Raw genomic sequence first — 20,414 nt, 5'->3', positions numbered from 1 at the left:
AAAAAAAAAAAAAAAAAAAAACAAACACTATTCTTCTCAGAATATTACTGTTTTGTTAGCCAATCTTGATCTTTAGTAAGGATTAAAAGAGACTTCACTATGTGTGTGTGTTTCTCTTTTTAGCTTCTTCTGGTCATCCATCATCTCAAATGATTTTTGCATCTGTCTTCCTTCAGGAGTACCAGAGCTACGGTTGGTGGGTTGGAGAGAAAGATGGAAATATCGGAATCGTGCCCAGAGACTACCTGCTGGAGCTCTACGCTTTATAAATACATCACTGTGAGTGGATCATACTTGTAATACGTTTGTTTCGTTCAAAAGACTCATTAAAATACACTGGCATAGCCACTGTGATCCATACAGTATTTCACTGAATTGTTTTCATACACACTGCACTGCTTTGTCCTCCTCAAATGTACATCAGTAGGTCAGTTATTCTCAAGTGGTGGGTCGGGACCCAAAATGGCGTTACGGACACAATTTGAGTGGGTTGCAGATGGCCAGTAAAAAAATGACAAGGAGTCCTCAGTTGACATAGACGTTACGAACGGTGCGCAATGAACGAGTTGTTACAGCGGCGTAAGAATATGTCGTCACGCCGTACTTAGCGTTTTTTTTTTTTTTTTTTTTTTGTGGCCTAGAAGTGTTTTTCACACAAATATTTACTGTTTACTTAATGCCACTGGTGCTTTTCATATCATCATTCAGACTGTTAAAACTGTTAAGTTTGCACTTGCCCGCATCCTTCATTTCCCCTAAAAAGAAGACAAACCATTGCTGTTGCACTTTCCTAAAAAGAAGACGTGGCAAGATAGGAGTGAAATTTTGTGCTGTTGTGATATTTTATTACAGGTGTCATGTTTATCCTCAGTTTCTTAATAAGGTGCTCTGAAAGTCACTTTGAACATGTAAGCAGCATGTGCAATTATGTTTAAAAGCTATTTAAAAAAAAATCTTTATTGTTCGTAGCCTCAATAAAAGTGGGTCGTGACTTAGTGGCGATAGGGGAAAGCAGATCTCAAGGTGATTTAAATGGTTTGCTTGTGTTAAAAAGAAAAAAAAGTAATAAAAATATTTTAACCCTATAATTATACCACAAGGTGGCAATAGAGACCCGATAAAAGGTCACAGAGCTAACGAGCCTCAACCTTTGCCCCTTTTAGTGTTGTAGTTGGGCATATTAATACTGTCAATATGATATGCTTTCAGTCAGTTTCCAGATAAATACATATGTATCTATTTGTAATAAAACGATTCATTCATGCGGTTAGCACTTTTGTTGCGTGCTTCAAAGGGGTCGCAGTGTGTTTTATGGGGCCTGAGAGAGTTTGCTGGGCAGCGGATCACAGCGTGCCAGATGGCCGGCTGGGCTGTGTGCCTGAGGTGCACTAATAAGGCAGACAGCCACTCCGATAGCACGGACGCTTATCGCCCTCCGAGGGGCCGTTTGACAGCAGGCGAGGCAGCGTTTGCTGGGCGCGTTCTTGCCGAGGTTAGGCACACACTGTACATATCATTTTACAGCCTTCCTGAGTGAAATAGAGAAGTTCTAGCACAGTTGTTTTGGCGCACAAAGAGGCCCGCTCAAGGTTTTGTCAGGGTTGCGACAAAGGGAGAAGGGAAATGTCAGCATTCCCTCAATCTTTGCACCAGCGTCTGGGATTTGCTCCTCTTGAGTGATGAGCGAGTCGACCGTCCTCTGGGTGACATTCAAAAGCAACATAAATCCTGCTCTTTACAGTACGGTGTGGCCATAAAGCCTCTGCGCTGATTGGAGAGCTAATGAATTGCCATAATTAGTTATTGAATATGCTGCGTTGATGGTGCGTTCTAGGTAGAGAGGAAATGATTTGTTTAGGGCGGGAAATGGCCGCAGTGGAACAATGGGATTTTTACATCATCAAATGACATATGTGTGAAAACAATATGTCATGCAATCATTTAAGCCAACACTTTCTTTTGAGACTTAAATATAAGGATTTCAAAATGTCTTTCCTTGCTGCCTGGCTTGGTATTTACCCTCAGAGTCCTCCTTTTACTGTCCGAATATGTTTGCCAGAGGCAAGTAAGGCTAAATATTGCCTTTCATTTTTATGTGACAATAATGGATATCCTTAATGGGTGTCAACTATACCCCCATCCCCCGTTTAGATGTAAACTGCCATATTCTGGAAATATACAGGTTCTTTTATTGCAATTTAACATCAAGATAAAATGTTTCCTAGATAAATGCCAGCACGTCATGAATCTGTAGCACACTAAATTACACTAATGATACCACAACATCACCAATTAATACCTGCAACCATAAAGATGTGCCTATATCACAGTTGGATATCTGATATATGTACTAGATGGATTAGATGCTGTCGAATGATACTCTAGATTCTGGAGTCTAGAATATACAGTTGAAATATTTTGAGATAGATTTTATGGGACAATTGGACAAGATTTACTGAGAAAGATGAATCATGATCTGTCAATCTATCTGAACAGTTATGGATAATGCTCATCTAAAGCATGGTGGTACCTAGGTAACCACTTAGCTAGATATAGCTAAATGGTTACCTAGGTATATTTTCTGTCCTATTGTCTGTCCTTCTGTCTTTCTATTTAGGAGAAAGTTTGTAATCATAATAATGACACCGTAAAATGTTTTTTCCAGATACTTGAAACCGTTTTATTTGAAAAACAAATGATAGTGTAACATTATAATTAGTCCGCAGCGTTTGTGCAGTAGACGACCGTGTTTCTGGAAAACAGCAGAGTTTGAGGCGACGTTTAGCTGCGATACCTTCTCTCCACGGTCGAGGAATGTTTTGCACATGCATCCTCTTGACCTCTCATAACCCTTGAGGCTTCTACAAAGGGCTGATGGCGTGATGTACACCACTACGGAGACTCATCTTGATCAACCTGTCAGCTGTTCACATTCTGCACTTTCACCAGGTCGTTGTGACATACAGTAGATCAGCATGCGGCTTCACTGAGAGTTTCTGTCCGGAATAGCACCACAGCCTTATTTATGTGCCATCGTCTGGGATTTCACAGCAAATGTATTTCCACTCCAACTGGCCTTTTGTCAGTGTTCCATTAAAGCCCCTCTGCTGGTCCATATCCGTAAATGTCCACATAGACCTTCATCAAGACCAAGTCCATCTTTAATTGAGGTCAGGTTCTGTTAACACAACTCACAGTACTTGACACATAAAGGTATCAGCTGGCTGATGACAGAATGCACGGACTGGTTGTTTCAAAATAATGAATGCAATTTTCTTTTTATTATTAAAACCACAGTATGTAATAATACATCTTAAATTGGCTTGTAATCCGTAGTATATTATCTCTGTCATTGCCGTGGCAATCCCGCAGCCACATAAAGTGTTGCTTTTGCGCCAAATATACCTTTTGCAATTTTGGTTTTTAAAAAAAAAAAAAAAAAATTCAATTTAGGTTTCATCGGACCATAACATATTTTCCCACGTGTTTGTGAAATTTTGATATGGTCCGATGAAAACAAGGTTGCACGTTTTAGTTTTTTTCTTTTCTTTAGCCGGACCTGGGACCTTAGACAAGGTGGAGGGAATTATGTTATAATTATGTTCCAAATGGCACTTATTGTTAGCATGAATTCTTCAGGCTCCTGCTCAGGAAGCAGAAAATTGTCAGGAAAAGTCCACTCGAACAGCTGACATTTATTTAAGGTAAAACAGAGGCACTTCAAATCGGTGGCAAGTGTGTGTTGAATTCGATTTATCGCAAGGTTGAATGTGATTGGTTAATTCTGAACACGACCACACATTCGGATTACGTCACCGCTGTAGGAACGTTAATTCTGCCGCCTCCGTAGTACGTAAGCTTAACGTCTTTAGCTTTTGATCACTGTCTTTGTTGGTTCCGCTTTCTTCATTTTGAAGTAGCTAACTTTAAATTGGTCATTTTAGCAAATGCAACGTTTTGGGACAGTGGCTTTAGGGCCTTTACACCCGGAAAATGGTTTTGAACAATCCGCAATGATTTTGCCATTGTGGCCACATTGAAAATGTGTTTTAAGACCCATTATATATATTTGTTTTCCAAAAGGCCTTCCACAGTGTCTTAATCCTAAAACGCCTTTGGAGCGTTTCCATGTGAACATGGAATCCACTGCTTTTAGGAAACAATGACATCATAATCCCACCGCTCTATATTTCAATGTCCCAAATCCACCGCAGAGTTCAATAGAAAGCTTAACCACACTACGGCGTGTCTTGAAATGCAAATTGATCACCAGCCACCTTGCTCCCAAAAGGGCCTTTAACTCAATGATTTATGAATTCATTTAAAAAACTAAAATAAAAATGTTCCTTACCTTACTGCACTGCCCTTCCTGCCTTCATGATTCCAGGGTCTGCTGCTCTTATTTGTCTTCTCATAGCTGTAGTTTTTTTTTTTTTTTTTTTTTTTTTGAGCAATGGGGATGGATTTGAAAAAGCATAAAGAGGCATTTATGGTGCATTTTAAAGGCAGTTTGTATCATAATGCTGTGAAAAAGACTTTCCAATTTGAAGGCTCCTTCAAACGCAGCACACAAATAAAGCCTTTTTTTCCGACGTTTTAAAGGACACGCAACTAATATTCTTTGTGACTACCCATCTTTCAAGATTGTGGTGTGAAAAATATTCAGTAAGACCACACAAAGCCGAAAGTCACAACATCGACAACTTAGTTCTATATTAATATGGATTTCTTTTCATAAATAGATACTGTACAAGCAATCATTTATTGCCACATGGCTACCGTTGCCCATTTGCGCCATATTGGCTTTGGTTTCGTCATACAGATCAGGTGTTACCTTTTACCTCTTAAAGTGGTTAGGCTCCAGCATCCTAAACTCATCCTGAACACGTCCTAAAAACTCACCGGGATCTTTTATGGCAGCTCCAGCATCCTAAACAAGTGTTGAAACCTGGTGTTGTTCACTATGGAATACGGCTGTAAATCCTCCGCTATAAAGGCTCCCACAGCCTGGGTTATTTTCTTCCCTTGGTCTGAGTTAAGATTAGGATTGTTGACAGACTCACGTCAGATCTTGGCTGTGCATTTTCCTTGACTGGTGTGATTAGCAGCTCGGGTTGCAAACGGCTAATGTGATTTCCCCAAGTCGGTGGTGTTCCTGACATATGATAATTTTGTGGGACAGGCTTTACACACAGTGTGTGACTCACCCAGTTCGTGCTTCCCCGACTCTTCGTAAAATCCAAAATGTGTCCAGATATCCGCTTTTAAAAAGTTTGCAGCGTCCTCAACTTTTAGCTTGCAGCCTCCCCCCTCCATTTTGTTCTGTCACGTATGCAACAAATGACTTTAATTTGAGCTATAACGCGCCGGATGAGGCTATCGTTGACACCGGGCATAGACAGGGAGACAATAAGATTTTTTTTTTTTTTTTTATGCTGCAGGCCAAGAATCAACAACCAATGCGATTCTTTATATTCAATTATGGTCTGTATGCATGCCGATGCATTGATTATCTGATTAATTTCAACATCCCGAGTTGAATTCCGAGCTCTGATTAAATATGACAGGTTCCACTGTGCTTTCATATTTTGTATTTCTTATGGAGCGGGTTTGCCCCGGCCGAGCTGTCATGCTTGTGAGAGCTATTTACTGACATGTCACTCAGGATAAATCAGTCTTCTGGGCGTGACAGGTGTTTGTCCACCTGCTATAAACCTCTCCCACGCCTCGCCCCCTGCTCCACCTCCTCGCTTGTTATTTACTATTGCTCCAGCCTCCATACTTTGACTCTGTTTACCCTCAGCCCAGGGCTCTAATATGAGCCCAGAGCACTGATTTACTCTACTAGTTAGTGAGCTGAGTAACGACCCCGAGCAGGATGGTTTACAGTGTGGTACGACCGATGCTCTAAGTGTAATTACAAGCCTCCGGGCACCGTTGCAGCTCAACACCTCACTGCAGCTGACTGGCTGCCAGTCTCCAATACGCTAAACACTGCCATCTTTCCTTCTCTTACTTCAGTCCACACACACACGGTGACGCCTCCCCGCTCGTAGTGACCTCACATTCTAGGTGAGTGCCACTCTCAATGTCAGCTCTTTATATAGAGGCCGTTTCTTTTGCAGTCCACTGGAAGGATCGAGTTGCAGAGCTTTTCCAGCCGCTAAAAAAGCAGATTGCCGTCATTACTCTCATTAAGTGTCCGCGTGGTATTTATTCAAAGACAGGGCTGCCAAGCTAGCCCGAAGCTAATTTAGGGCGCTGCTCACGCATGGAGGTGTACACAGCCACCATGCATGTGTGAGACAGGACATTAAACACAGAACCTCATGTACTGTATTTCAGCAACACAGGGACTGATATTTTAAGATGAATGGCAATTGGCAGTGTCATGTTAACCACTATATTTGATTTATTCCACTGCCGTTGGGTTCGACCTGTTACTACTACTCCCTAAATTTATGCCAGTTAAATTTCATTAATGGGCCTTTTGCTTTGACAAAGTGAAATGATCACAGAAAATGTCTGCATATGAAAAAATATATACAATCCCATTTTATCCTCTTTGCACTAGGAAATATCTTGCTAACCAACAAACATGGAAACATACAAAAGAATCACTCTTTTGGAGGATGATTTTTTTTTTTATTTTTTTTTTTAATTCGCAGCCAAATGTTTTTTTTTCTCTTCACTGCTTGACATGTAGTCAAAGGGCTTGCCATAACTCTGTGAGGAGGCGGGTTGGACACTGTGTTGAACGGGTATAGCCCAACACGTCTAAAAGAGGGACGTCTGAGCTGGTGTGGGCGTCATCACAGCCGACTTCGATCCTGTCCAATTAAAGCGGCTCCTCTCATTCCCTTTAAATGCAGCGGGCGAGTGGCGCGCTGGTAGTCTTTGACATGGGGGTAGAACAAACTGATTTGCTTGAGCCCATGAGGTCGAAATCGAATTACATTTATGAAGAACTGAAAGCAGACCTCCACAGGCGGATTAGGTAAAGTTGGCTCAGGAGGATATAACAGATCTGCGGCGTGAAGTGGGCACTTGGAGACCGCCCCTGGGTGCGTGCCGGCCATTACGTGGAATGATTTGAAAAATGCAATAATGATGACAATAATGATTCAGGTAAGCCCAGACCTCCTTCTCCCCAGCTACTTCGTCCAGCTGTTCCGGGGGGATCCTGAGGCGTACCCAGGCCAATCGGGATACATCGTCTCTCCAGCGTGTCCTGGGTCGTCCCCGGGGCCTCCTCTCGGTGGGACGTGCCCGGAACACTTCACCTGGGGAGGCGTCAGGGTGGCATCCTAACCCAATGCCCGACCCAACTCATCTGAGCTCCTCTCAATGCGGAGGAGAAGCGGCTCACCTCTGAGCCACCCCAGATAACCACATTTGTCACTATATCACTAATACCGAAAGCCCGGACAGCACAGCAGGACTGCAGAGATGCAGACTGTGTATCGGTCTGTTGTGGTAAAGAAGGAGCACCTCAATCAAATTCACCAGAATTGCTTCAGACCAGCGGTCTACCATGCGCCCAAAGTTAGATGTGGTCCGAGCAGGCAAGTTTAGTCAAAGGACACACCCTCGTTGCGTCCGTAAGCTCAGCTTGGCGCAGACGGGTCTGCGAAATTGGCAAACACTCGCAGCGAGTCTTACGCTTGCACGAAAATCAAGAAGAAGAAGAAAGCAGAATACCCAGAGCTGAGATTTCGACCCATGAACCTCAGACGCAGCTGTGCTAATTTGCAAAACCATCTACAAACAGGGACAATGAGATACTGTGAGGTAGTATTTCTGGGCATGGTCATTGATCAAGCAGGTTTGTCTGGATGCGGCGTTAATTTACTCCAGTCTCCACTTTTCCTGCAGCGGATCATTTTATTGCTGCCCTCTAACTCCTCACAAATATGTGTCTGCTGATTCATACTAATTCAACTCCTGTACTTTAGTCAAATTTTGAAAGTGCAGACTGAACTAATTTTGAAAAATCAAAAAGAATTTTAGTCACTTATGTACAATACCCGTATTGATAAAATACTGTACCTCTTGAGCATAAGCGGTACAGAATATTGATGTTTTTGTTCATGCATACAATGTTTTTTAGGCTGGCTAAAGACACAACACATTTGCAGCAAATCATTCTTGTCATCGACCACATCAAACATTTCTCTTAAATAAGGCCATAGATGGGGAATATCTTGCCTCTCCCAAACTGTTGCCATTGTCGTTAATGATCCCTGATTCACATTCCTTCATGTTGCTGCTGTCCCTGTTTTTTTCTGCCCCAAGATATCAATCAATCAAAATGTCCGTTGTCTTTTTTACCACCTTGTTGAAGTTGAAAAAAGTAATGAGGTATCGGTTTTCAAATGGAGGGTGTAAAAGTTCAAATGTTTTTTAGGAAGATAAGTAAAGTGCAGATACCTGAAAAATCTACTTAAGTACAGGAACAAAGTATTTGTATGCGCACAATACTTACAACAGCTGTTAAAGACAAGAACCCTGCTGTTTGTTAGCGGCTTTCAGTGTTTGGACTGATTAGTAAATGCGGCGCGGATTTCACAGTTTGGTCACGGTGCTATTTTGAAGCCAAAAAAAAATAAATGCCCCAAACCATGGCGAGTTTGAGCCGAGCCAGGACAAAACTTGCACATGGAGCTTTGCCTCCTCACGTTATGCTACACATCCCTCCAATTGTCACAAACTCTACATACTGAGTTAAGAAAAATGTCATCCAAGAACTGAAGCCACTTTTCTAAAACACACTTATTTGGCGTTGGTACAGTACAAGTATATCAAGGAATGTGACACAGACCTATTAAGTCACTATTACTGATAATTTGGTGAATTTAGGATCCTCATTAGGTCATGGGTGTGTTAGATGAAGAGCAGGTGGGTAATTGGAGTAATTTGTGGCTATGCAGACAGTGGCATGATGGATGGGCGCTGGGGAAGACAAGCTGAGCTGGCCGCTGGATCTACTGCAGAGTAAGGAGAATTTAGGCTCACCATAAAAGATTTCTCCTTGCCTCTTATTTCACCCGGACATTTTTATGTTTTTTTTATTTTCTACCTCATTGCAGCCGTGAGCTGCCTGCTGATTTACACACGCTGGCAGCCAAGCGCCGAGGCCTCCGGAGACTGTGCCCTCTAACACCTCCATTCTCCCCCATCGCCTTTCTGCAGCCTCTCTCGTACTCTCGCTGTCTCAACATTTACTGAAGTGGCTCTGACCGAAAGAGCTCCACCTCAACTCGTTCCTCATCTCGAACAAGACATTAGTTTGGAGGGGGTGTTATTCACAGCGGAGGGGATGTTCCCCGTTGTCAAGACACAAATAAGGATGAGTAGAAGCCGTCACAGACACTGATGCTATTTTACAATGCTCGTGTTTCATAGCACGGCTTCAGCCTTTTATTGCGTGAATGCCGAGAGATGAGCGTTCGCGTAATGCTGTTGTGCACTTCTTACGCTTCTGCTCGTTTTTTTTTTTTTTTTTTTTTTTTTTTCTTTTCTTTCCCCACTCCAAATTAAGCGAGGCCAAATATTCATTGAGCATAATGGGTGGCATAGTCAAAATATTGTGTGCAAAGTGATGAGAAAAGCAAGTTAAAAAGCTGTTAAGTCTGAAAGGTGTTCATGGAAAGAGAATGGGTACAACCTGGTACAGTATGTTGACTATTCCATCAACATACTGTACCAGGTTTTGCACTATTAATAGGCATAGCCTCAGAGAACATACTTCCAGTGTCTGTAAAATATCAATTCAAAAATAATTTACGTAATTGAAAAAAATGTATAAATAATTCCTTGAAAATATTTTATATATATATAAAGGTTTTAAATACACCATGAAAACAGTAACAGTAATTCTAAGACTCAAGCTATTATCGAAGGCTTTGAGGAAAACATTCACGATACATTCGTACAACAGAGAGTAAATAAGCATACCAAAAAGTATAATCATTCAATAAATGTTTTGAAATTAAAAAAACGATGTATAAATATAATTTCGTCCAACAAATATACAAGATGTCGAATGCCACTCCAAGTTGAAGTTGACTGTCAAACTGTGCATAAAACAAAGAGGATTACGTATTTGTATTTTCAAAGTTAAAACAACCGCATTGCTTTGCGTTACACAAATCCATTTAGCGTAATGCTAACAAACAATAAAAAAATTCCATAGGCTAATGAATAGCACTGGTGTTGCGTTACTTTAAGGCTTTAAGGAGCGGATATTTGAACACAAGTGGTGCAGCAACAGACAATATAACAATATTCTGAGGCATATTTTCTTTATCTTGTTTTGAAAAACAAACTAATATTACTCCAGCTTATTGAGTCACTTACATTAGTTGAGTGAAACTCTTCATTCTTTTGCATGACCATTTCAACCCCAATTCCAATAAAGTTGGGACGTTGTGTATTAAAAACAGAATACAATGATTTGCAATTAATGTTCAACCTATATTTAATTGAATACCCTACAAAGACAAGATATTTAATGTTCAAACTGATAAACTTTATTGCTTTTAGCAAATAATCATTAACTTAGAATTTTATGGCTGCAACACGTTCCAAAAAAGCTGGGACAGGTGGCAGAAAAGACTGAGAAAGTTCAGGAATGCTCATCAAACACCTGTTTGGAACATCCCACAGGTGAACAGGCTAATTGGGAGCAGGTGGTTGCAATGACTGGGTAGAAAAGGAGCTTCCCTGAATTGCTCAGTCATTCACAAGCAAAGATGGGGCAAGGTTCACCTCTTTGTGAACACGTGCGTGAGAAATTAGTCAAACGGTTTAAGGACAATGTTCCTCAACGTACAATTGCAAGGAATTTAGGGATTTCATCATCTACGGTCCATAATATCATCAAAAGGTTCAGAGAATCTGGAGAAATCACTGCATGTAAGCGGCAATGCTGAAAACCAACATTGAATGACCGTGACCTTTCATCCCTCAGGCGGCACAGCATCAAAACCTGACATCAATGTGTAAAGGATATCACCACATGGGCTCAGGAACACTTCAGAAAACCAATGTCAGTAGACAGTAGCTACTAAGCAAAGCAAAAGGCGTGGCCTAATGGTTAAGCTCATCGCCTGCCAACGTGGGGGACCTAGGTTCAAGACCCCGACTGGACCATCCGCCCATATCCCCCGACTAACGGCTGTGGAGTCCTTGAGCAAGACACTGATACCCCGAAATGCTCCCCGTGCGCTTCAGCTGCCCCCGGCTCCAGTGTGTTCCACAAACATGTGTATGTGGTCACTGTGATGGGTTAAATGCAGAGAACAAATTTTGTGTACATGCATGCATGTTCATGACAATAAAAGGTGATTATTCTTCTTCTTCTTTATTTATCAACAACACCCAGAAACGCCGCCAGGTTCTCTGGGCCCGAGCTCATCTAAGATGGACTGATGCAAAGTGGAAAAGTGTTCTGTGGTCCGACGAGTCCACATTTCAAATTGTTTTTGGAAATTGTGGACGTCGTGTCCTCCGGGCCAAAGAGGAAAAGAACCATCCGGACTGTTATGGGTGCAAAGTTCAAACGCCAGCATCTGTGATGGTATGGGGCTGTGTTAGTGCCAATGGCATGGGTAACATGCACATCTGTGAGGGCACCATTAATGCTCAAAGGCACATACAGGTTTTGGAGAAACATATGCTGCCATCCAAGCAACGTCTTTTTCACGGACGCCCCTGCTTATTTCAGCAAGACAATGACAAACCACATTCTGCACGTGTTACAACTGCGTGGCTTCGTAGTAAAAGAGTGTGGGTACGAGACTGGCCTGCCTACAGTCCAGACCTGTCTCCCATTGATAATGTGTGGCGCATTATGAAGCATAAAATACGACGACGGAGACCCCGGACATTTGAACATCTGAAGCCGTACATCAAGCAAGAATGGGAAAGAATTTCACCTACAAAGCTTCGACAATTAGTGTCCTCAGTTCCCAAACGTTTTTTTGAATGTTGTTAAACAAAAAGGTGATGTAACACAGTGATAAACATGACCCTGTCCCAGCTTTTTTGGAATGTGTTGCAGCCATAAAATTCTACGTTAATGATTATTTGCTAAAAACAATAAAGTTTATCAGTTTGAACATTAAATATCTTGTATTCAATTAAATATAGGTTGAACATGATTTGCAAATCATTGTATTCGGTTTGGTGGCACGGTGGTCGACTGGTTAGAGCGTCAGCCTCACAGTTCTGAAGTGCGGGGTTCAATCCCCTCCTGTGTGGAGTTTGCATGTTCTCCCCGTGCCTGCGTGGGTTTTCTCTGGTTTCCTCCCACATCCCAAAAACATGCATTAATTGGAGACTCTAAATTGCCCGTAGGCATGACTGTGAGTGCGAATGGTTGTTTGTTTCTATGTGCCCTGCGATTGGCTGGCAACCAGTTCAGGGTGTACCCCGCCTCCTGCCCGATGACAGCTGGGATAGGCTCCAGCACGCCCGCGACCCTAGTGAGGAGAAGCGGCTCAGATAATGGATGGATGGATGGATGTATTCTGTTTTTATTTGTTTAACACAACGTCCCAACATCATTAGAATTGGGGTTGTATACTGCCGCCAGGTGGCCAAGTTGTGCACACCAGGAGGAGCCACAATGAGTTAATCGTGATGCACAAACTGTTTAATTCTTTACATTCTATTTAATTATTAAATGTTTTTTTTAATGACATATGATTTTATAGATTGTTATTTTCATTAAGCAACACAAAAGTTTTTTTTTTTTTGGGTGGGGATTGATATTTCCATTCATTTCAGTATGGAAAGATGATTTGAGATTTTTATATTATATATCATATTTGACATTTTGTTATGAGCGTGGTCACTGAACAATATGTTTGAATATACATTATATTCCTGAAATATAATTGTTTTATTTTATAACGTGTTAGTGTTTGGGATAGAACCTTACGAAGTGTCCAGTCACATTGCCAGATGCTTAAGGATTGTTGCGATATGCAGTGGCGATGCGTAAATAAGCGTTGTCGTCCTAAATTATTTTATTTGCCGGGCTCGCTCGGTGACGGCATCTGTCAGAATTCACATGCTACAAAATGTGTTACAATGAATAATTCGGAAAGTATAAATAAAAAGGACCAGTGAGCACAGCTACGCTGTCTCAATGCAAGGTTCTTCTCATCCATCATCGTCTTCTCCAAAGACTTTTTTTCTCTGGCATCTGACTTGAGGGAATGGTGACGCTATGCTATGATCTTCATTTACTCACAGGCCAACGTGCTGATGGCAGCATCGCTGATCAGCCGTGAGTGCAGGTGACAAGGAGCCATTCCATCTAATTACTACATCCATGCACCAGCACCATTCAATCAACACTGGAGGGCAAATAGTACAGATTACGACTACGTAGATAGAGAGTAAGGTTATTTGATCTCGACTAAAGGACTGAAAGAAGATAGATAGCTAGAGACAGACAGACAGACACAGACTCAATTTTTACATACACTATATATTTTTCTCATATTATATATATATATATATATATATATATATATTTTTTTTTTTGGGTGGGGGGGGGGTTCATTAATTTCTTTGTCAGATGTTTGCACACCGTAAAATAACTATGCATTTAAACAATACGGGAATACACAGATGACGATGACATCATTTCTTTGGAAGCCTCTGGTAGGTCCATTGACAACATTTGAGTGAATTAGAGAGACTTGTGGATATATCTGAAGGCACACCTGAAACACACTGCTTCTTCGTGTAACCTCGTGGGAATAGCAAAAGAAATCAGCAAAGATATCAGGAAGTGAACTGCGGACTTGCACAAGTCTGGTTCATCCTTGGGTGCAATTTCCAGATGCCTGAATGTGCCACGTTCATCTGTTCAAACAATACAAAACTATAAACACCATGGGAATGTTCAGCCATCATACCGCTCAGGAAGGAGACTGGTTCTGTTTCCCAGAGATGAACGTGCTTTGGTCCGAAATGTACATATCAATCCAAGAACAAAAGCAAAAGACCTTGTGGCGATGCTTGCTGAACATAGTAAGCATGTCATTATCCTCAGTGAAACGAGTTGTTTGTTCATGTCTTTTAAACAGACAGTGTGTTCATTAGCCCGTCAAGTCTTTTTCATTGTTTGTTCGCATTAAGCCAAACAGACTTTATTAAGGCAAAGCTATGTGTTTTTTTTTTTTTTTTTTAATGTTTAGTTTGACCGTAAATGTCAACTGGGAGTGGCAATAAACAGCTCGGAGCCTCTTTTTGAATTATTGTTCATTGTCTGACAAACTGCTGTTTGTTGTGAAGTGGGTTGAATTGAGTCCGATTAATGTTGAACTGTGCCATCTTAAATTTTTGCTTACAAGTCAAAGCAAAAAAAAAAAAAAATCGACTCGACAAGGAGCTCGTAGCTCGAAAAACTAGGAAGTCCGGTCACTCGTATCTCAAGTCGCCACTGTATATAGTTTAATTTTTTGCACAATTTTCATTTCATCAACCCTTGTGCAATCTCACATAAAGCGGTGTCCAGTAGCTGAGTTGCACGGACCATTAACTCATCCCCGTTGCCTCGTCATGCAGATTCTTGCGGCCGACTGCAAGTCAAAAGGTCAGCCTCTGCATGAAATCCGAGACAGCGTGAAAAAATATTGCGAGCAGAGTGGAGTATAATTAACACTTTAATTAATCCTGGACTTCCACACCATTTAGCTTGCTCCCACTTGAATGGGATTGTGTGGCTGTATAACAAAGCGACACATCAGTCTCGCCAGCCTGGGTTATTATCATTTGGACTGCAAGCGTTTTATCCCTCTGTCATTCCTTTGGTCTCATCTCCTATCTATTGGCACATATCGACTGTTTCCGCATTGTCTCAGTCACGGAGATTTAATATCGCAAGTCATGCTGAACTTCTATGGCTACTAATGGATTGTGTATAATGTGGCGCTTAAAATGCATGAGCAGCCACTGATTTATCTGTAATTTGCCTCCACTGGAGCGTATCTCCCTCAATACTTGCATTTGTTCTTGGCTTGGGAGCACAACGGAGAAAGTTACATTGGAGTTTGAACACACAAGTGATTCTCCCGCACATAAAACGGGTTTTTGGCCTCGCTGATGAAAGCGATAAGAGTGACACAAGCATGCAATCGCAGAGTTGAGGTTTGAGCTGCTGATCTGGGAGATGTGCCGCGTCTCTCTGAGGCAGATGGGCATCCCCCAAAGGTTCCATTCGCCTTTGTTTTTTCTACGCTGTCAAACCATAAGCGTGTTAATTACAGTTTGCATTGCTCAGACATTTGCTATAGTGATAAAAGTGGCATTTTTAGATTCTGTTTGAATAGTTGTGCTGTGGTCCTAGCCAGCTGCAGTGGCATTGCATCCCCCCTTCCTTCCACTTTTTTTTTTTTTTTTTTTTTAAATTCCCTTTGACCTCTTGGTGGTCATGCAATATGAAGCAAGGAGCTGTTAGCAGATCGATGTTTTGGGTTTAAAGGTGTCTTTGTTGTCATGGCAGCGTGCTAGGCCACCTCGGCTCAAGGTTAACTGCTCAGGGGCCGCAGTCATACGCCATTAAAGGAAGTGGTCGATGCCGCTGGACAGGTCAGACTGACACCGGCAACGTTTTAATCGCTCAGACTTTAAGTCAAGAAACAAGCTCTTAATGCTGCACAGATTTATTGGCCATTGCTGAGCCGTGCTGAGGACTGTAGAGTAATCTTTGTGTGATTTACTTAACCTAACCTAACATTATATCTTTAATTGCTGGCCACAAAGTGCAATATGATGAAAAGAAATGGGGCAGCTTCCTGCATTAGCAAGCCCATCTTTTAAGAATCTATAGTCATGAGTTTCCTATCAGAAACGGCAATAACACCTCCATCCATTTTCCATACCGCTTATGACGCCTATCCCAGCTGACTTCAGGCAAAAGGTGGAGCACCCTGGACTGGTTGCTAGTCAATCGTAATGCAGTCATTTCCGATAATTGCTCTTTTTCAACCTCAGGTCATGATTTCTGTAGTCTCTTCTTTTGCACTTTGTTACAACTGTGGTTGTTTTTTTTTTTTTTTAAAAGTGGCCAATGAATAAAGTTGAGTTGAGTCATATTTTATGCAGACTAGCAGAAATGAAATCAGTGCTATTAGTAATGTGCTCTGGAGTAAAATCATTCAATAAAAATGTACTATTTTTAAAATCCAGACCAAAACTCATCTGTTTAGCCTATTCCAATTGAATGTATATTTTGTTCGTTTTATTCTTATACTGTGCCCTTGAGTGGCAAGGCATACCGGCGCAACGAACCCCTTATGTGTGACCTACAATGGACTGGCAAAAAAAAAAAAAGCTAAATAATACTATGAAAAATGCAAGAAAAACATTTGGAGACTTGTAACAATGTAACAATACAGAAAGGGGTTCATTTAAAAAAAAAAAAAAGCCAAAACACGTTAAATGTATGATGTGCCGGGAAGTATTTTTTAATGTTTGTTGCCAAGAAATAAGAACAAAGTGACTCAAACTATCATTTTATTTTATGAATCCACCAATTCTAGGTACATATTAAATGTGTAGAATCCTGATCTACACCTGCAGTAAAAACAGGATAACTCACTTAAAAGTTTGAGGAAGCACAAATTCTGTCTTCACATCACGTGCAAGTGTGAGCTTATGAGTGTGCAGAATACAGATTCCGAATTTATATCGTATTCTTCCCCTCACATAGAAAACATTAGCGGAAGCGGACGTGCATGCACAGATTTTACACCCACACATCTTCATACATCCTTCGTCCAATTTGAGTTGTAAGGTCTACCGAGGTCGAAGGTGACGACCCCCCCCCCCCCCAACCCCTCCTTTCCATTTCTTACAACATTCTTTGTCTGTTCCTGCTCCTGCATCTATAATGAGCACAGCGCTTATCTAATTCGCTGCGCAGATATGTCACACCACCCTCATCTAGTCTTCATTACTTCTGCATGAGCGCGCTGCTGCTCATATGCCGAGAGTATACTATATGGAAGGAGACGGGGTGCTTATGCAAATTACAGAGAGACTGTGTCGCTGGCATGTTCTTCTGCAGGTAGCAATGCCCGCCTGTCTTCCCGCTGGCCCTCGAAGACAGAGGCCAGTCCACAGGGACCCCCCCCCCCCCCCCCCCGCAGTACCTCCCACCTGACAGCAGCCGTGTCTTAAAATTCTGCACAGACTACTTGGTGCACATGACAAGCTGGTCACACCTTATTAATCAAAGCAGTCGCTGTGAGACGTGTGCTTACCTATCTGGAAGTCAGCCCGTGGACAGACTGTGATATGGGATGCATTTGTTGATGAAGTACAGTAAATATAGATAACATGCGGCACACTCTTGGCATAAACATAAAACAGATGCATGTACCAACACTGCCACCTTCTGGAACTATGTTTCTACCAGAGTAATTTGCATGTAAACGAGACATTCAATATGGGCACTGATTATTATTCAACATAATATCGACCGAATCAAAATGTCCAGAATGACAAGAAACAGTAAATAATAAAAAAAAAAAAAAAAAAGGGGCACAGGGCGAACATTTGAAAATGCAGGCAAGTCGACTCCCAATATTTCCACTAGTGATGATGATGATGATGATGATGATGTAGTCATGGAGAATCTGAGGAACAGCAGACGCTTTGCTCCTGCGCAGTTCCCATGTGATCAGCCGAGGCTTTGTTTATTGCCAAGTTTTCTTTAAACTGGCACTCTGGATCTTTGCAGTCAGAGCTGGAAACATAAACAACAGAGACTGCATTTAATTTAGTATTGTTGACGGTGGACGTGAAGTTTTAACCACTTTTTGAACTAACTATTGAGGTTATTGTGAAAGTTAGGGTGAGAGTTATTGTTTTGATCGCTTTGTAGCAGGATCACGCAAAAAAACTACACAACAAATTTCCATTTAAACATTGCGAGAAGGGCGTCGCTGACGGTGTTGTGGTACATTGGCCTCAATTGGGTGCAAGCAGCGGAGGTTCAGTTCCCACTCAGTGAGAGTGAATAGTTGTCTGTCTCTAAACTACTGAACCAGACTGGCAACTTAAAACCAAGGTCTGTAATAAACAATTTTTCCGGAGGGTACTGTTACCCCTCTAGCCATTATACCTTCATGTGGTTTCACCGTTATTACCAAAGCCCTGAGGGCAACCATAATTATGATGTGGCGTGTAATGAAAACGAGCGGGACACCCCTGCCGTAGAGGCTACAGTGCATCTCTAGTGCCAGTCTGAACCCCCAAAATAGAGTAAAAACTGATCCACAAACATGGAGCTTTAGAACACTGAACAGTATAATGTAATACCTGTCAGAATCCGAGTCAGCGGACATGCTCAAGTCCTTCTGCAAGGCCTCTTGGGATAGAAACCTCCTGATGCCGCAGCACTGCACCGCCTGGGCCACAGAGTAGCGGGTCCTTCCTGCGGCGCAGGCCTCCATCTTGACCACGCTGAGCTGCGACTGCAGGAAAAGGTGCAGGCAGCTGTCGGACAGCAGCAGGGGACTCTGGAGGATCCTAGATGAAAAAGAAAAAAGTAAAACGACTGTGTCATTCGTCTAAAATACATTAGTTTGATTGAAAATTGTGGTTTGCAGTTCAAACCTGTTCTGTTCCTTTAGATTGAAAACAAATTTCACTCCCATCAATTTTTCTTTCCCAAAATTCGGACTTCAAACCAGAGGTTTTTGTGACCATGTGACATATTTAGTTATTTGGGAGCTCAATGTCAAAATGTCATTCTTGAGGATTAAGATCTAACAAGTGAATGATCTCGATACTTTTAATGAAATTCAGGAGAACAATCAACATTGTATATAGTTTACCTTTTTGACAACTTTAATATACTGTATCTTCATGACGAAAAACGTCACTCGTAGTGCATCTTCCCTGGCTGACACTGACAGCAGCACTACTGCTACCGGCAAGAACATCTGGCTCTTTTTCTGTTTTCGTAGTTTGGATTCAAACCTTTTCTTCTCGGCTTCTCCTCTTTTCCGCTCCACTAGGAGAACCCTGTTTCATTTTCCTCACAGTGCACCAACACATTTGTTTTGCTAATTTCTACCCTGCCTCTTCCTCAAACCACTCAAAATATAAAGTTTGACCTAAATCATAAATATAATTTGAGACATGAATACATTTTGCTGTTACAAATTAGGTTTTTAAAAAAAAACATTTGGTCCAAAGTATAATTTTTTTCTTTAACATGCTTCTTACTGTTCTAAGAACTTCTGGAGGCCCGCCATGCGCTCAGAAATCTGCTGGGCGTTGTTCAGGCTGAAGAAGGGGTTCTTTGGGGGCAGCTGCGGTAGTTGCGTCCTGCCAATGACAATTTAAAAACAATAAAATAAAACAGCCCTAAAGCGACCACTGGACTGAGCTCAGATAACTTGGGAAGCTGTCTATGACAGTGTTGGATTATTTCCGCTCACATCAGCATGGAGTTTGCTTGCAGCCTTTGTCGGAGCCACACAAACTCACTGAACCTCCTTCGCACTCGTGAGATCTTCTTGGTGAAGAACACGCTGTCTGTCTAAAAGACATAAACAAGTCAATCATTGACAGAAATCATTTTATGGTTAAAAAAAAAAAAAAGAATGCAGTTTTACCTACATGTAAACAAATTTCATAGTCCATGTAGGCGTGCCAAAAGTCATTCTTTTGGATGCGTGGGTCTCGAACCCACACGCTGATGACCTGCTGCATGGAGGTCTGAAACTGTAAGACTGGCCGGGAGGAAAATGGGAAGCTTTTGTTTTTTTTTTAATCAGCAGACAGAGGAAGTTACATGACACGTTTGGAAAATCCATAGAAGTGTTTTTCATTGCTCAGGTCCAAAAAGGCAAATGTCTTGTAGACATAGTTAAAGGTCAAGATTTAGTTGTTAGCCTTACCTGATTATCATCAGGAATGTCAGTTCCTTTTCTCGCAGGTAATCATGTCGCGATGTGTTTGTGTTTCAGAGGAATGTGCGATAGTGCTGCACTTAGTAGTGAGCTGGAGGGTTTTATGTTCAGCTTTACTGTTTTAAAAAAGAAAGTGCAAAGGTTTCAAAACACTGTATAGTCACAAGATGTCCACAGGCCCCTCCTATTTGCCCCTCGAGTGCTGCTATCGCAAAACAAGGCTCAAACACATTCATTTCCAATGCCATATGCAGTAAACAATATGCATACTTAATTATGTACTTGTTTCTTTAGTAATTAGATTTATAAGAACACGTATCTGCTATGGACATTAAGCCCATTGTTGGATGCCAAATAGTTTTATTTTTTTTTAGAATTTTCATTTATTTCTAAGTACAGTTTGGAGTACTTTCGCCACCTCTGCTTATAATAATGTTTTTGTGTAACAATGACACCAAACTTCTATCC

At 41.6% G+C, this 20,414-nt stretch overlaps 2 protein-coding genes across 5 annotated transcripts in view; one reads left to right on the top strand and one right to left on the bottom strand.

Moving 5' to 3' along the window:
- Positions 1–20,414, top strand: part of skap2 (src kinase associated phosphoprotein 2) — a 34,448-nt gene that overhangs the window by 8,779 nt on the left and 5,255 nt on the right. Inside the window, exons 11-12 of one of the 3 annotated variants that reach the window (XM_061776616.1) lie at positions 177–279; positions 10,973–11,283. In XM_061776616.1, the coding sequence (XP_061632600.1) occupies positions 177–269 (93 nt within the window). In that variant the 3' untranslated portion in view covers positions 270–279; positions 10,973–11,283. Of the gene's footprint in view, positions 1–176; positions 359–10,972; positions 11,284–20,414 lie in introns of those variants that run through there. The other 2 variants (XM_061776615.1, XM_061776614.1) reach the window with 2 other exon arrangements.
- On the bottom strand, positions 17,155–20,061 carry snx10b (sorting nexin 10b). Of its 2 annotated transcripts, none has more exons than XM_061777714.1 (6): positions 19,935–20,061; positions 19,654–19,789; positions 19,473–19,573; positions 19,258–19,359; positions 18,346–18,555; positions 17,155–17,770 (listed from the first exon to the last, which is right to left on the bottom strand). In XM_061777714.1, the coding sequence occupies exons 1-6, from the start codon at positions 19,943–19,945 to the stop codon at positions 17,650–17,652; spliced, it is 681 nt and encodes a 226-aa protein (XP_061633698.1). In that variant the 5' UTR covers positions 19,946–20,061; the 3' UTR covers positions 17,155–17,649. The 2 variants fall into 2 exon arrangements, with proteins under 2 accessions (XP_061633698.1, XP_061633699.1); XM_061777715.1 differs by having other exon boundaries at positions 19,654–19,766.

The sequence above is a fragment of the Phyllopteryx taeniolatus genome, chromosome 6 (genome assembly GCF_024500385.1).
Source record: "Phyllopteryx taeniolatus isolate TA_2022b chromosome 6, UOR_Ptae_1.2, whole genome shotgun sequence".
Lineage (NCBI taxonomy): Eukaryota > Metazoa > Chordata > Actinopteri > Syngnathiformes > Syngnathidae > Phyllopteryx > Phyllopteryx taeniolatus.
Note: the sequence above shows the minus strand (reverse complement) of the source record. Positions and strands in the feature narration are given on the sequence as shown.

Excerpts from the sequence above, each read along its gene's own strand:
- snx10b (XM_061777714.1), bottom strand. Across the intron at positions 19,574-19,653 it reads ACTATGAAATTTGTTTACAT|ACAGACAGCGTGTTCTTCAC; the intron begins GTAGGTAAAACT and ends TATGTCTTTTAG. Across the intron at positions 17,771-18,345 it reads GCTGACTCGGATTCTGACAG|CTCTGACTGCAAAGATCCAG; the intron begins GTATTACATTAT and ends TTATGTTTCCAG.